Source organism: Dunckerocampus dactyliophorus, chromosome 15 (assembly GCF_027744805.1).
Source record: "Dunckerocampus dactyliophorus isolate RoL2022-P2 chromosome 15, RoL_Ddac_1.1, whole genome shotgun sequence".
NCBI lineage: Eukaryota > Metazoa > Chordata > Actinopteri > Syngnathiformes > Syngnathidae > Dunckerocampus > Dunckerocampus dactyliophorus.
Window position 1 is genome coordinate 5,590,872 of NC_072833.1, and position 17,875 is coordinate 5,608,746.

The window sequence follows — 17,875 nt, forward strand, 5'->3', positions numbered from 1 at the left end:
TGATCTAGTGCAGGGAAGGGATTTGTAAGAACCTTATAGTCAGGGATGATTACAACTACCTGTGTAAGTGGTAACACAAAACAGATATTCAGACATGAATGAAATGAAATGCTGTGGATTTTTTTTTGCTTTATGTTTATGTTTGCTTTACCTTTAAGAAGGTAACATGCATGGATGAGTAGCACATCACAAACCTACAGTGTGTGTTCAGTCGTCAAGATGAAGGGAAAAGCTTGTTTTCTCCTCAAGGCTCCTGAGGTGTGTTTGCTGCTGAATGAACACAGTGGTATTAAATATGTCTGCCTTTTGAAATCACCACCAAACTCTCTTTTCTGCAGAATCACTCACAGGTTGGTGAAAATGTACATCATTTTCCATCCCTCTTTCACAAGTGTGCCTGAATGCACCATTAGTCCACCTCCAGTGACATGTGCCTTTATGCGGAAGCCACGGGGAAGTTATGTACCATTTTCACCGAAGCCCAAGTCATTAAGGGTGAAATCGTTATCGCGCACGCAGCTCTGCATTCATTATTCTTTTAAAAGCTAGTCAAGGGTGTCCCCTTCTCTTGGCGTGCACCCTTTGAACCTTCATTTGCACTGTCAGACAACGAAATGAGTCCATGAATCTTGTGGACTCCGGCTTAATTAAACTATGTTATATTTCTCACACCTGGCATTAATCTCGCTGTAGGGGGTTTAGAGTGGGTCGGGGGGACATGAGGCACTAGCTGGCTACATCCTGATGCTCCAGTGATACCACATAGAGAGAGTACAGTATCTCACACAAGTCAGACCCCTCAAATTTCTGCAAGCACGAGAGAAACACTAAAAATTAAAAAAAAAAATAAAAAAAAAAACACTAACTTAAAAATTAAACTTGGGTATACTTTAGAGGAGTCAGTAGGGGTGTCGCAAGATTAAAACGTGACAAGATTTCTGGTTCCGAAAAACTGTCTCGCGATAAATAATCATATGATAAATGAACTCTATAATTTCGCCGGCCACGTGCATGCATGTCTGTTTTCCTCGTCTCTCTCCTTCAAAAAAAAAGGCAAGAAGAGAGTTCACTCTGTGCACTGGTTCAGCACCCACACGCTTCATAGAGCAACGACGTTCCATAGAACAACGTGAACAAAGTGAGACCTCTTGTCTGCCATACAGTCGCTATGTCTCTGTGGGAGGAGGGGGGCCGCTAGCATACACACACAGGAAAAGAATGGAGCTTTGCGAGGAACAATGGAAGGCAACGTAATAGAAGTTCGGAGGGAAAAAGCTGGCAACACAAGTGAGAAGCAAAAATATCGTCTCTTGCCTACAGACAATCATGGTGGTAGTAGCGCCATGAGTGCCGCCGCCAGTGGGGGAGCTGCAGTTCATTAATGGGAAAACTTCCAACACACTCTGTGAATTTGTCAAGCGGCATTAAAAAGAATCAGCTCAAAATTTGCATTAGATAATATGCAAACCATTTGCTCAGTGGTGATATTACAGTAATCCCTTGCCACTTTGCGATGCAAATTTTGCAGCATCACTCTGGAATATGGCCTATTAGTCCAAAAATATGCATATTTAAGCACATTCCACCTATTTTTTGACTAAATGAAGAAGCATTTTCAAGCATAAAAATGGCTGAATGAACTAAAATACAAATACAGGTATAAGGCATTCAGAAGACACTCCAAGTTGTCCTGATACGTATTATTGTACACTGGTCACTAGGTGTCAGTAATGTTACTGTCATAATAATAATAATAATAATAATAATAATAATAATAATAATAATAATAATGGATTGATTTTATATAGCACCTTTTTTGAAAGTACCCAAAACGTGGCTACCAAATCACGCTTACGGCCTCTCCGACCACCACCAAACATTCATTCACATTCAAACACCACTCTGGGGAGCACTGGAGGCAAGGAGGGTGAATGTCTTGCCTAAGCGCACAAAAACAGTGACTGGGTGGAGGGAGCGAGGATCAAACCGCCAACCTTCCGGGTTTCTGGACGACCTGTTTGAATTACCTCACAACAGACACAATAATCCCTAACACGGCCGCTGTTGCAGCCATAAACCACACCAAGCTGAAACTCAACTCTGAACCCCAGACATCACTTTCTGTCCACCACCCACTCAGCTCCGCTACCACAAGAACACATTTACTCAAAACACATGAACAAGTCTTTTTTTCGCTTATTATGGTATATTGGTATATGGGGTAATACCAGTGTAAAGGGGACTATAGGGGTGTTACTATATGCCTAGAGGGCTCTAATAATATTAAAACCATATTTAGAATGTCGTAAAAAAGTTTTCTTTGCTGTAACTATGAACACATTCCATTTATAAACAAGGAATCCTACTTAGCGGAAATTCACTCATCACGACCAATTAACAGCGATAAATGAGGGATTACTGTATATGCAAACCCACACACAAACTTGCAATTATCTGGTCTCCAGCTCGATGGAAATTATTTGAGAAGAGTAAAAATTCCATTTCCCAGTAGGCAGAGATGGCGAGAGCAGCGTGAGCACAGTTGACATACAGGCTAAATTGCAGATGTCGTTTTATTAGCGCAAGGCTAGCTCATATCTCCGACTCTCTGAGGGCATCACTTGTGCATTATGAATGAGACAGCCATACCCTCGCTACCGCTGGAATAAATTAAAGACATTTCATGCCATTTTAGAAAATTAATCTGTTGTTGTGGGTGAAAAGTTTCTGCAACTGCCCTAGAGGCGGCGAGGGGACAAGCTGTCCTTGTCTGCTTTGATGAGCAAAGTTAACAATGCAATGTAGCCAGCAAATTTGTCAGTCCACCCGCCACCCCTTCCCTTTCTGCATATCCTAATTTGTGTCGGGACGCAAAAAAAAAAAAAATCCACTAATTGCAATTTTGAAGGCGTCTCTTTAAGCGGTCTCTATAGAAATAAATGCAGTAAGGCAAAAACATTCTTTACAGACAATTTACCCCGCAGACAATCATTTCAAAGTATACATTAACAAGTGGGGGAAGACATCAAAGCAGGATCTCTCTGGTGGGACCAATAAAACATCACATTACGGTGTACATGTATTGGAATTAGTGCAATCAGTACATCACGCTGGCAGGAACATACCCTAGAGGATTGGTCTACAGATTTCTCACTCACATAAAAACCACCTGTAACATTAGTAATGCATGACTCAAGGGCTAATACATGTTACTAGTCTCCATTATGCATGAATGTACAGGGGTGCACTTTGTCTTGGCTTGCCGGCGATCACAGGGGGTGATTAGGACAACACGTACCTTCTGTTGAACACCCACAACAGCAATTGTGCGATGATGATGTGTGGCATCAGTCAAAGGTTTGTGTTTCTTTAAAACACCCAAGTGTCTTAAAAGCCACAATGATTACAGCTTCAGGAAAGAAGTGGGAAGTGCAAAAGATGCAAAGGCATTTTGTTGACAGCATCTCCAGTGACGCAAACGAGGTTGTGAGCCTGGATAACAGCCAACTCAACTGTACTAGTGAGAGAGAAGAATGTGTGCGAGTCACTTCTCTTGCCCAGTAAATTTGAAATATTTACATCGAGGTCCAAGGGATCTTCCAAAAGGCAATGGCCTGAATTGAGATTTGGTCTTGGAACTCATTCAGCTAATTCATAAGCAGCTGCCTAATAATTTTACCACCGTGAGTATGCCTTCCTGTCAGGTCTGTCCACTACCTGCCTGTGCGCACGATTCCGTCACGAGTGCAAACAACACGCGCCCAGCAAGGAGCAGACGAAGAGGACCAGGCGTCAGCGAGAAGGTAAGAAGTGCTGTCAGTCAACGCCGGCTGAGCATGGCGTTGACTGCAGCAAGAGAGAAAGGAGGTTGGCAGGCCGGAGCCATGCACTATTCAGGCATCATTCAGACGAAGCGAGATCACTGGGGCAAAGCGGGGTTCTGGCATACTTGTGTGAATGGTGCGCATACTGTACCTGCAAAAAAAAAAAAAAAAAAAAAAAAAAGTGGGATTCCTGGAAGGAAAAGCCAGGAAAACTCTAAAATAGACCAAGGGAGTAAGATTTCAATGGTCTGAAACTTTATTTTCTTCACTTCACTACGCAATAAAATAATAAGAAGTCAGACTGACTTGATATGTCTCACACAATTACAGCCCACTGGGCCTCATTCACAAACATCTTCTTAAAAGTCTTCTTAAGAACTGTACTTAAGAAGGCACGGGTTGGAAACTGCGCCACATTCACGACACGTTCGTAAGTAGGGATAATCGTTCGCACCGGTGTTCTTAGGTTGATGAATGCCAACTGCGATGCCCGTGCATGTAAGGCCTAATTTGCATAGGTCACCGCCTATTATTTCCTATATAAGGTAAAAAATGTGCCGTGCGCAAGAGGCAGCTGGAGGCGGAGATGGCAACGCGCAAGGGCAAGACTGAGAAGCAGCTGGACAACAAACGAAAGAAAAACTTCAATTCTACTGAAATAGAGGTGCTTTTACAAGGAGTGACCGAACACAAGACCACCTTATTTTCAACTGTATCCACCGGTCATCAGGCCATCCAAAAAGAGTCGGCATGGAGCACCATTGCAGGAAACATAAATGCTGTTTCCACGGAGAAACGCACCACCGCAGAGGTTAGAAAGAAGTGTTTTGACTTAAAATAGACTAAAAAAAAAAGATTAGACTGCACCGGAGGGATCTGGAGGAAACGGGAGGTGGGCCATCAATCAGAAACCAAACCATTTCAGAAACTCTACAAAATATTTACACAATCATGATGGAAAAATAAAGTCAAAATACATAGTTTGTGTGTGACAATTTATTTTTTCTGTGGTTACATTTGATTAGACGCTGCCTAATTAATACAGCAGCCCCGTGCTCTGGCTCAAGACGTGGCTGGGGGCGCATGTCGTTATCTGGGGGTGCTCCGTGCGCAATAGGCACACCACGTTTCATTGCGATGTTATTCTGATGATTCTGCACACCTGCAAGAACAGAGAGGGAAGCCTGAAGCGGGACATCAAATATTTGTCGCTTTCAGCAAATAAATCTACATGGTCCCTATACATTCTCTCTCTGTGCAGCGCACGTCCAGCCAGCTACTTTTTTTTTTTTTTTGATGAATTGGGATTTGAATATATATTTATCCATGGAGTATATTTTAGTTGTTTTGATGATAAATAATTGTTGGGATATTTTATTTGCACTACATTTTTTGGGATCAGGTTGCAAAATCCATCATGAGGGCGATTGCGCATTGAAAGTGTAAGCTTTGCTTGTGCGTAAGAGTCCTCCTGAGCGTTCGTAGAATTTTTTCTTAGATCTAAGAACTGTGACTTAAGAACACGTTTCGTGAATGCCAAAAATCTTTGTAAGAAGGCTTTAAGGACACATTTGTGCGTAAGAACGTTTCGTGAATGAGGCCCATTGTCCTTTGGACTATGGGAATTAATTTCCCAAGAAGGGAGATACAGTCAAACCTGTCTTAGCGGCCACCTTTATAGAACGGCCACCTGCCTATAGCAGCCACTGAAAAATCCCCCCCCCCCCCCCCCCCCCCCCCAGCAAATTTACATGTTATAGACCCTGTGTATAGCAGTCACCTGTCTAACGCAGCCAGCGGCCACCCATTTTGGCTCCCTTGGTCAATATCTGACTGCATATAGCGGCCAAATTACCAACTCAAGTAGAAGCTTCATGCACGAAAAAGTTTCGTTTTTCAATCAATGAAGCCGTCGTGTGTAGACTTTAATTACTTAGTCCTAGCTCAGTCACAATCATTCACAAGATTCACACAAACTATCAGTTGTTCCACATAAAAAAGCCGTCTTCTTTTGAGCTCGCTATTTCCTGGTCAAACATGTAACTTTAAGAGCATTTGCACCAAAACATTACCGCAAATTAGGCTGGGAACAGGACGTGCTCCCAGCGACGCTATAATAAAAAAAAAAAAAAAAACATATGCCAGCGGGAGCAAAACTGAGTTCGGTTGTACTTAATTGAAGTATTTTAGAATGTACTCACGTTATTTTTGATCAATCCTCATCCACAAATCCATCAAAGTCCTCATCTTCTGTATTCGACACAAAAAAGCCGTCTTCTTTTCCGTTCGCTACTAGTCTGTTAACTTGTCAGTGTTATTCAGCTCCGAAGCAAAGAAGGAAACTTCTCCTGTTGCTTCTGCCAACTTTATTTATTGAACGCGGCCACCAGACAGCAGCTCAGAACACACACACACACACACATCTCTCAGCATCGTCTCTGCTTGCCCACAAGGCAAATGTTAAACAAGCCCCACTACATACAGTAGCTGTCCCGGCAATGCCTGTAAGAAATGACACCGTTTATTTCCTGGTGTGCACTGGTCAATACTGTAATGCCGCTTGTTGTGGGGAAGGAGAGACTCATGTCGCCGATGCACTTTAATGGCTTTATTAACAGCGGAGAACACTGCAGGACTTTACATCCACGCCAACATAAACACACTTCCCAACTCTCTCAAAACTCACAGCTAGCACTGAGCCTAGCTGTCCTGCTCAGGACGCCTACCGTCACTTCCCGTCACTTCCTGATGAACTAAAGCTGTAATGACACTGCCGTATAAAAAGTAAAATATTAAAAACAAGCGTAAGACATTACTAGCACAGCTTTGTTCTGTGGGTCGTGGATATATACTGTCAGTTATTATTAAGCCTCTAGCTTCCTTTTAGTAAGTAAAAACCTTGGCTATGATTGCACTACATTGTCATGTAGACCTACAAAGTACACTTGGAAGAACAAGAGGTGAATAAATGTATTGCAACTGATGTGAAACTGATGAGGGGTAGGATTAAATAAGCTTTGCTTCTTCCTACTCCTTTTTGGACATGCAAAATTGTGAATTGTACTATGTGATGTGCTACTGTTTGGCTCATGCATGTTCAGGATTAAAACCATGAACCATGATAATAACAAGCCTAGTAGTGCTGTACAACTTTTATCCGCAGTCCGCAGTGCCCTCTACTGGTCAACATTATTATTAAAAAAAATTCCCCAACCCCTCTTTTTTTTCTTTTTTTTTCCTCTATTGGTCAACATTCAAACTGGACGCCAACCTGTCTATAGAGGCCACCTGTCTATAGCGGCCACTTTTGCAGACTCCCTCTAGTGGCCGCTATAGACAAGTTTGACTGTTGTAAACCCATAGAGATATAAAGTACTCATTTATACACGAAAAAATTATGTACTAGGGCTGTCACGATACCAGAATTTCAGCAGCGATACAAATAGTCGTCCCTTGTTTATCGTGGTTACTTGGTTCCAAACCCAACCGAGATAAGTGAATTTCAGCAAAGTAGGATTTAAGATTAATAATGGAATATTTTCATAGAGCATAGAAAACCTGTTTATGACTTTCTAAATACGGGTTTTAACATTATCAGAGCCCTGCAGACATGAAATAAAACCCCAATAGTCACGTTTACACTTTGCGCAGGCTAAGGGATCACTGCAGGGACATTGAGATGCGCCGCTTCATTGATACTTTTTTTTTTTTAATTGTTTTCAGATGACAAGAATAACTTCTGCCTACATTGGTGAGTACACCTTCATCCAAGTCTCGGTGAGCACGGCAAAACATGCCATTCGATGACGTATAGGTTGGATATACTGTACAATGTGCGACCTCACTGTTAAGACTGCAGTAGCTCAGATACATACTGGATACATACAAATGAGGCCTCAGTCGAATTTAAAAAAAAAAAAAAAAAAAAAAAAAAAAAAATTCAGAATTGTCCTGCAGTGTGAACGCAGCCATGTCACGTATCATGCCGGTATTGTTACATTACTAGCTCACCATCGCTGTTCAAATAAGGCAGTGAGCGAGTATCAGAAGCCTGCGCCAACCATAGTAAGATGACGCTCAAGCCCAAACGTGACACAAGTGATACTAAACTTAAACTCGCTCACCTTGAATTCTTCAAACAAGTCAGGGTGCCTGTCTTTCAGGTGTTTCGCCAAGTTCGAAGCAATTTTTTTTTCTTTTTTTTTTTTTATAAAAGACAGCAGGCTTCTTCTGCGCCGACTGACAAGAGAAACAAGCAACTAGTGCTCTGAAAACAAGTCCAAAAGAACAGGGAACTCTAGAATTTGCAATCAACAAGCCCGAAGTGGCTTACAATAAGCGGACTTGGCAACACAGCTGCTCAGTTGCCTCAACGATCATACGCGCACACTGCCCACGTCAGTTAGAGTCGATACAGCTCGCCGAGGGAAGTTGGATAGTTCATATCGACTTGGTATTGAAGTATCAATCCTTGCAACAACCCTAGGTTCTACAGACAAAAATAACAATAAATCCACGCAAGATACAGTTTGCAGGAAGGCCAGTTATACCATAGCAATATTATTCAGTGTGAAGAAAAGTAGGGGAATGTCATCCATTGTCCCCTTCTGTCATTGTCACTTGACACCATCTTGAGAGGTCAAAAAAACAATGCCATTAGAAGTGACATATTTATCATGCAGTGTATAAAACATTTAAGATCCCCTCCTGTAAACCTTCAATGCTGGGAGATTCTTGGACGATGTAACTCATCTAAAGAAGGACAAAGCAATGCCACCAGGGAGCAGAAGGCTCGTAAAATAAGAGGACTCTTGTTAAAAAAAAAAAAAAAAAAAAAATCTTACCCTCACCACGATTATACCTGCTCAGCGGGCCTGATTGATGGCACAGATGGTGGGAAAAGGACACTGGGCATACATAAGTGTGTGCTAGCCATCTTTTTACTTGAAATATTATCAGAAGCGTCTGCAACAATACATACTGAATTGCACCCTCGTTGGGTGCAATTCAGCCATTTTTCTACATCAGCTGTGTTAGTTTTACAAGTGCAATTACACTGTGTGCAACAGCTGAAGAAAGAAAAGAACAAGAAATTAATAAGCTCAGTGAAATCGGAGGATAATGAGCTACCACCGTGCAAACATGAGCTGCACAAGTCAGAAACCTGTTTGCACAATGTGACAAACTCCATACTATACCGAGGGTGTCATAGAAAAGAACCTCATCACATTATGCAATTCACCCACTGAGCACAAACAAAGACACCGAATTACAGCCACGGATACTCGCGTGCGGGATTGCAACCACTTACATAAGCACAAGTCATCAAACAACAAATCCAAAATGTGTCAAAACAGAATTGACACTACTGCATTTTCTTTCTCAAACCATAACATTTGTAATCAAATTGATGCATGGAGCAGCGCTGCATTCGGGCTTCTGTGCATTTACAGTGCCAGACGCTACTAAAAGGGCAGTGCATAGACAAAGCAAAGCATCATCAGCACTGCATTAAAGTGACTTACATCACTATTTGGCATGGGAACAGTGCTGATGGTACGACTATATCATAGGGCACAGCAGCAAGTAGTGACCTGCAAGTCACTGCAGTGACGCTTGCTTTAATCGTGGCGGCAATAAAACCACAACAAAGCACTGCAGCACCCCCAACTGAGGAGCAAGGGAAGAAGAAAGTGTGTGAACACATTCTTTTTTTGTTTAATCTTCAATTGTTCTTTGTGGTGGTGTGTTCTTCGTTTGTCATTTGGGATGCTTGTGAGTGGGAGTTGAATGCTGCATCCTAACGGCCACAGCAAAGACAGTGAAAAGACAAACAAGGAGATAACTTGATGAAACACTGATAAAAGATGAAGACGGAGGGATGAAGGAACATTGCCATAGCAACAGCATCCAGCAATAACGCCAGCTTTTGCTCCTTAAAGTCCTAGTAATGCCCTATATTATGTATAGCTGTTCAGTTACAGTAAGAAAAGGTCTTCTGGTTGTTCCCCCTCAGCTTCCCAGCTGAAAAAGTGCTTCAGTGCACATACTGTGGGCAGCGCTGCAGCCCCCGTATCACACGACAGACAGGCTCGCCTCAGGACATCAGGAATAATTAGCCGGAACCCACCTGACATCAATCAGTGCACTCCGGCAAATGCACAGGTCATCACCCTTTGCACGACCTTACATGCTAAGCAGACTGCTGCCACAGCCTGTCACCGGGCTCAATGGAAATAGAGGAGTGAGGGAAGGGATGGTGTGTCAAAAAAGAAGTTGCCATGAATAAGCAGATAATACTACCGGCATGCTTCTCAATTTGATAGAATTTGTGTCATACTAGCAGTTTTCCAAGGAAAGATGTACCAAATGACTTGAAGCATGAAGAGTACAACCAAAACCCTTGAGTGTGTTAATGGCAACACTGGGACAAAAAACAAATTAGGAACTCTAGAGACTGGCAGCCATGTCCACACAAGAAAAAGCTACCTCTGCGATTAATTGCAGGATTCAAGAGAGTAACCGACCCAATTGATCATCCCCGCATGCTTCCTTTTGGCTCAAGGACAGTTGGCTGATTTGCTCTTTTACACAAGGGGGCGTCATCCACCCCCCTTTCAGTGTCAGCTAGTGTGTTTCTCGGTGTGTGTTTGTTAGCGAGTACTGGGACAATAACCTCCTTTTAAGGACAGTGGCTATAACGCAATACAACTGGGATCACTGAAAGTGTCATCCTATATCATCAGCTCTGCCCATATACTGCAACTCTGCTTCTCATATACCCTACCCAACACCCACCAAAACTAGACTTAACAAAATTTAGGGCGTATTCACAGTAGTCCATTTGTACCATACTTCTGCTCCCTCTGCTGGACCCCACTGGGCTGAGCTTCAGCCTGTTTGCTTGTAATTTTGAGTCTGCAAAAGGTCGAATCGAGGCCAGACGTTTTCAGGAGTGGAGTCTCCCTATTTATGTTACCGGTGGGTGTGTCCCCAATAGAGCGGTCGTTGCTAAACAACCGGTCTGCATGACAATAGGTTGCTTGCATACCTCATGGTAAAACAGCTTGTGAGTGGCTACTCTACCCATGGAGTAGGGCTTGGAGGTATGGATCAAAACTCATATCCCGATATATTTAGGTAGAATATCAATATACGATATATATATCCCTATATTTTTTAGCCAAATATGCGTGTCAAGTTGTTTTATTAAAATAACATTTAACTACTACACAATTAACTGTGTTCCTCGTCATGGATCTCCGACTAGAACTGGACTCACAGGACCAATTGGGGAGCGGTAAGTCACTGTTGGTGTAGTGCACTGCTGATGGGGGGGGTGCATACAACTTCATGTCAAAAAATCCAAACTATCCCTTTAGGAGCTTGCGAGGCACAATGTCATCACAATCCATCGAGGACTCGGCTACATTGCGCGCTCACATGTGCATGCAAAGGTGCATCTCTCCGGCACAGCACGTCCATCCAGGAGCAGACCAATAAAGCCCACGTGATCACAACGGCAGCGTGTGCTAACTAACGTGTGAAGCATGTTGTAGGAGTGATGTTAGCTGTGTGTTTTTTTCATTGACAGTCCAAGAAAGACGTTGCAGCTCAGTGTGACACTTGTCATGCACAGAACCGGGAAAATTTAATACCAAACTCATCGCGCGTTTGAAGCATCATTACACAGCAAACTCCCACGAGACGACAAGAAGTCATTAGCTATAAAGAAAAGACGACCAGCCCGTCGGTGGTGAGTAAAGTCGGGTTTAAAGGCTTAATTAAGAAACTCGAACTTTGCTATATTATGCCTAGCCGCCACTACATTGTGGATAAAGCTATAGCCCACATGTATTTTAAACGTAAAAATACCTACTGTTGCTGATTACTGTTCTTTGTGTAATATCACTTCATTAAGCCTTTTCCAACATTCTCCACTACAAAATAAGTAATAAAAGTGTCTGTGATTCGTGCTGATATTGTATCGATATCGGTATTGTCCGATGTTCAAGGCTGTACTGGTATCGGATTGGAAGTCAAAAAGTTGTATCGCAACACCCCATATAGAACATATTAAGTCAGTAACAACCTTGACTCTTCCACTGTGTGAAAGTCGAGGTTAATGCCATTCTTATAAAAAGAATGGCGCCTGCACTAATTAAGCTGTGTAATTTCTACATTGAACTATTTTCAGCACTTTGCATGTTAAGCATAAGCACGTGAATCATTAGTTGCTAAGTGCTATGTCTTATTCTCTTCATCCGCCTCTTTTTCCCCTCGAGTACTCTCACGGCACCGCACAAAAACACTCAAGACATGATGACACAAAGGACACATGAAGGCAAAGAGACAGGCTTTTAAATGAGATTGGTTAAGGAGTGCAGTGGGGCTGTCTTCAACTAAGGATTTTCACTGACAAATCTGATCCGTTAGATTTTGTCCATAGATGACTAATCGTTGAATGTTGTTGTTGCTCTTTAGCCACGTTTTGGTGAAAATCATGACATTGCAGTCCGAAAGCCTCTTAACTGTAGGTGACGTGGAGTCGTGACTCGTGCATTTTATTCCCCAAAGGCCGCACATTAGCGAAGAAAATGCTCGGTACGAGGCATGTGTGCGGTGTTAGCTTGAGTTTAGCTCATATTCCGCCGTGCCTTCCTCGCCTTTGTTTACATTCTCAACGTCACATGCGAGCACTCCCTCCCGGCCGGGTGGTGTGGAGACTCTGGTACTCTGGGGATCTCAAGGATGAGTCAAACGTTGGTGATAAAAACATTGGCGCTGCAAAATCCAGTGTCCAAAGAAAGCTCTTGATGGGTATAAGATGTTAAAAAAAATCTGCTCTGTACGAACAGACCCAATATTAACAAAGCAATAACTACAAAACTGCAAATCCGGAAGAGACGCTGGTCTTCACCGTCTTGTCTAAGTAGAGGTCTTCTGTTATTTACACAAATCATTTTCAATTCTTTAACACAAATAAGGCTGATTTTATATCAAATAGGCTATTTATAACAAAAACATGCAGTCTATGCAACTGCAGGCACCACCATGCAGTCAGAATGGCACAATCTTTGACATTACATGACATTTTCACATGATTCGACAGCGAGATTGATAGTCGAATGCAGCTTCCTCACAAACAAGTAGACTTTTGTGAGTTGGCTGGTCTCTTAAATAATTGATGTCAATAAACAACTAAGCTGTACATGAGCTCGGTTCCTGTTAACTTGCAACTAAGTTATACCTAGTTACTAGGTCTCTTTTTCTACGGTATTAAGTATTTATAAGATTGCATCGTAACCACAAAACCTCGTAACACAAAGACCTCCTGTGTATGTACGAGATCAGCATTGATTAAGTGTGAAAATGACTACAAGTTAGTGCAAAAAGTGCACTTTTAGAAGGCGCCAGCCTGCATGCTTTCATTTCAGGGCGACAAAAAGTGACTCTTGGGTTTGGATTAATAACAGAGGCCTGTTGTTTGCTTGGAATAATGGCTCATCATTTGTTGTTGTATGTTGCTGTGTTTTGCCGTGTCGTAATCTGCACGTCCAGATGGCTGCCTGACTTTCCCCCACCTCTGTGCCCTGCATCGTTAAAAAGTGCAGCACGGCTGGTGGAGCAAGTGAGCGAGAAAGTACAGCTGAGATCCAAGAAGCTGCAAAAAAGAAAAAGGAAACGTAAAGTATCTCTTACCAAGATCTGTGTTGGGGCCAGCCAACAACTGCTTGAATTTATCTAGACGTGACGCCTCCCTCTCAGTCATGGCTGGAGTGCCTGACGTGTTCTGGTCAGCCATGCGAGCTACGAGTGGGATGACGGGGGGCCGGTGGGGCAGAGAGCGCTGTCTGTAGAGGGCGGCGTGCTCACCTGCTGTATCTGGCACAAGAGGAAAAAAGGTGAGAGATGATGGGGGGGGGGCAAAAGGTAGCACAAACATACATGACTAATTAGTCATTTTCCATTTGAGACCGACATTCTCGGTCCATGCAGTGTTAAGGTAATCTAATCAAATGTCTCATCAATGTAACATTACTGATGCCTAGTGACTGGAATACTACATATAAATTGTCTTTCAATATTTTTTGACTAATAATAGTCCATAGTCAACCAAATTAAATTGATTTTAGAAAAAACTCGATAGAATGAGGGAGTGATATTCAAACCACGATATAGCGAGGGACACCTGTACTACTAAAGTTGGCATGCCAAGTAGGATGTATGATAAGGTATTGTGGTAGCCTTCTCAACTTTTGAGAAAAGCTTGGTTGTGGAAAAAGGGGCTAAATTCAAACAGCACTGGTCCCATACTGTATATCGGAACTGTATACCAAAAGCACATGAATGAACGCATCTCTTCAGTATGTGAATGAATAATTCCTTTTGAGGGGACTATTTCAAGCTGGCCTTAAGTAGGGCTTTATCAAAAGAATGACCCATTTTACATTAGCGGGTAGGAATATGCCAAAGGCAAGATTGTGTACTACATTGCACCACGCCATAGTAAAATTCAAAATTTTGAAAGCGTGTGACCATTTTTCTTTTAATGTTGTCTTGCTCCGAGCATGTCTTTTTTTCCCCCCGCCTGGTAGAAATGACTGTAATTAGTGTTGGTGGCAGGTTTTTTGACTTTTTTTTTTTTTTTTTTTTGCAACCAGCTGCTGTAAGATGCGCGTGATTCAAGTGTAAAGCATCCACAGTAGGGGAGACAAACAAATTAATTCACTCTGCCGAGGCCCACATGTTGTTCCAGATGCGCTCCAAAAGACACAGAAGAAGGCGCAAAGACGAGCTGTGTGCAAGCTGCAGGTGGTGGTGGAAATTTTGTCCCCAAAATTCTTGGAGTGGAATGACACCACTGTTTACCCACCTGCTGAATGCATCGTGCATTCATTTATTCAGGTTTGCATGCCTAATATGTTGTTTTGCATCATGCTCCCTTAAGGTGTAAAATAACTTGTCTTACATATGCGCATATCCACGCGATCTGACGGCGCGTGCGGGCCTGTGCCTTGTCCTCGCCGAGGAGATGAGAGGAGAGGAAGCGCCTGAGGGCGATATGCTGTTTATGTAATCAGAACACGGCGAGGGCAGATGAGCCGACAGACAGCCAGACGCTCACGACGTTGCCGTCGACGGTTGATGCTACACTATATGGCAACCTTAAAAACGTCTTCATTGAAAACCTTGACAAGTGTGCATGTCTACGCAAAGATAATTGGCACCGAACAACAACCTCCTGCTTCCGGAATATTAGATGTAATAAATCGGCGCCGCTTTAAAGATCAAAGAAACTACATTTTGACCTGTCATCAAGTTAGCAGTTCTCTCTAATGATGTGCTGCCAGAAAGCATTTGCATCATCTAATGGCATGTTTGCTGCTCACCTCGCAGCCTGAACTCAAAGATTGGCTGCCCCAATTTGCCTTTTTAGATGTATTTATGTGTATGATATCACAACAATACAAACATCACTTGAGGTTGTGGCGAGGTAAGCAAAAGGCTGTCAAACACACGGTACAGCAGCGGTGAGCAAACTGCGGCCTGCGGGACACACCAGGCCCGTCAAGCGTCTTAATCTGGCCCACCAGGCATTTCCAAATTCCTTTTATAAAACCTTTAACGTCTAAGCTGTATCTGGCAACATGACTTGCGGCGCTATTGTGTGCACGCTTGAGTCGTACAGGAAATAAGTAGCTTGTACAAAAAGGCGATCCAAACAACACAACACGTCAACACACACATAACCTACCTACTGCACCATGTATGCATACAAATAAATATCTACGCACAATGCCCATGCCAAAATTACACCCATATAGTCCCGTTGCAAGGCATCCTGGGTAACTTGTGGTAGGTACTCTCTCTCCCCAACACTTCACCGTGTTAGTCGCATTTTTGCTTGTTTGCAAAACATGCTGAGGAGGTAGTCAGGGAAGTAAACAAGTAAGGACGTTAACACTCTTGATATCTAATGTTTTGTTCATAGCTCATATCGTTGTTGCCGCTGGACTACCCAGCATGTCTTGCGGGCACGTTTAAGTTAAGTTTAAGTTACGCGTTTACCGCTTAGCAGTTGTTTATCACACACACAGTAGTAATAGTTGATTTATGTGATGCATTAATGCTGTGGATGTATGTCGTTCTGTTTGATGACCACTTATACATGGACGGCTACTTGGCCATATTATTTCACCCAATGTGGCCCTTCAGTCAAAAAGTTGCTCTACAATAACATGGGACAGTGGTTCTCAACTGGTTTGGCTGCGGGACCCACCATCACCCCTCAATAACAAGTGGTGACCGAAATTGCAGGAATTTGTCAACTCAAACTTCATCTTATATTTTAAGGGACTGCTTTCAACACAACATAAGCTGCAGGGCTGAGACGCTGTCTCTTTATGGCGTGCTCTTCTCCAGCAGTTATCTGCAGCTGTGTGTGCACGGATAATTCCCCACTCGTTGTCCTTTCTCTCCCACTCAAGCTTCGCAAAGTCAAATAGCGCAGACAAGCAAATAGCGCAGACAAGCAAATAGCGCAGACAAGAACATGAGGTGCATTCACAGACATTGTGTCATTGCATAATTTCTTTTTTTTTTTCCCCCAGTCAAAGACTCGCGACCCACGTTTGGGTCCCGACCAACCAGTTTGGAACCACTGATATAGAGGGATAGAGGAACAAAAAAAATCCTCCTGCTAACCTTTCGGTGATCCAATAGGTGCTTCGCTTTGGGATTTAACCAAGCGTCCCTCAGTGTCGGGACTGCTCTGGAAGGGAAACAAAACCTCTGGACTGGCCAAGTCTCCCTCCTCCACTCTGTCATCCTCATCGTCCTCGTCCTCGTCCTCCTCATCTTCCACCTCTTGCGTGTCGTCGTCCCCTCTCAGAGGCGACTCCGTGGTGTCGTCCAGCTTCTGTCTCTCCTGCAGCTTGCTGTGATTCTCGATCACCTACACAGAAGATATTGTAAAAGGATGTCGCCTGTTCTTTACCTTGTATACAAGCTAAGCATCAAGTTAGTACCTTATTGGCTGTCTCCATAACAACCTCAATGTTAAGGTTCTGTGCAGCCATGGCCAGGAGCTCGTCGTCATCATCTCCGACGTCCCAGGCGTCGCTGGTGATGCTCTCGAACTCCTGGAAAGTTGTGGCCTTCTTGGGCTTGCCGGGCGTGGTGGGAGACGGCTTGTTGCCCGCTTTAATCAAGCTAGATGGCAGGAAAGGTTTTGCAAAATTAACATGCTGTAATTCAAAGAATAAGCATTCATCATCAAACTGAATCTAGCTATTCGGTCATTTTTTTTATACGGTTAATCCTCATTAGTGTGAGCTGAAGTCCCAGCGGACTTTAGGGGAGCATGGAGCATGCCCTGGACTGGTCTCCAGTCAACGAGGTGCGCGCCATGTTTATGGGCGAGAGGAAATGACCAATGCTATAGAACACAGAAAGTGTGCAGCTGCTGTATTTACGGATTTAACAAAAGACTTGGACACAATTAATCACAATATCCTAATTACAAAAACTAGAAAGATATGGAATCAGAGGGTTAGTCTTGAACTGGGGTAAAAGCTACTTAGCAAACAGGAGGCAATATATGAAGCTAGGAGTTTAAATATATCATGCGGCGTACCCCAGGGGTCAATCCTGTGACCAAAACGTTTCAATCTACATATAAACAACGTCCATAAAGTCACGTAAGACCTAAAGCTAGTATTATTTGCAGATGATAAAACCGCATTCTGTTCTGGAGACGGCACACAAGAACTAAAAAGATACTAAAAAGATGGCTTGATTAAAAACAGACTATCCCTGAACCTAAGTAAAACTAAAGTAATGCTATTTGTTCAGGGCAAAAAGGATACGTATGAGCAAATAAAAATTAATGCCGTAGACATTGACAGGGTGAACCAAAATACATTTCTCGGGGGTAAAATAGATAAGAAGATGAACTGGAAATCTCACATTAAAAATATATACAACATAAAGTGGCAAGAAATACCTCAATACTGAATAAAGCAAAATTTGTTCGAGACCAAAAATCC

The 17,875-nt window shown here is 42.9% G+C and overlaps 1 protein-coding gene across 3 annotated transcripts in view; it reads right to left on the minus strand.

Annotated features, from left to right (window-relative positions):
• The window catches only part of tbc1d22a (TBC1 domain family, member 22a), a 108,560-nt gene that overhangs the window by 86,808 nt on the left and 3,877 nt on the right, over positions 1-17,875 (minus strand). For all 3 annotated transcript variants that reach the window (XM_054800082.1, XM_054800080.1, XM_054800081.1), the window contains exons 3-5: positions 16,856-17,039; positions 16,533-16,782; positions 13,527-13,709 (exon numbers count right to left, since the gene is read on the minus strand). In XM_054800082.1, the coding sequence (XP_054656057.1) occupies positions 13,527-13,709; positions 16,533-16,782; positions 16,856-17,039 (617 nt within the window). The remainder of the gene's footprint in view (positions 1-13,526; positions 13,710-16,532; positions 16,783-16,855; positions 17,040-17,875) is intronic.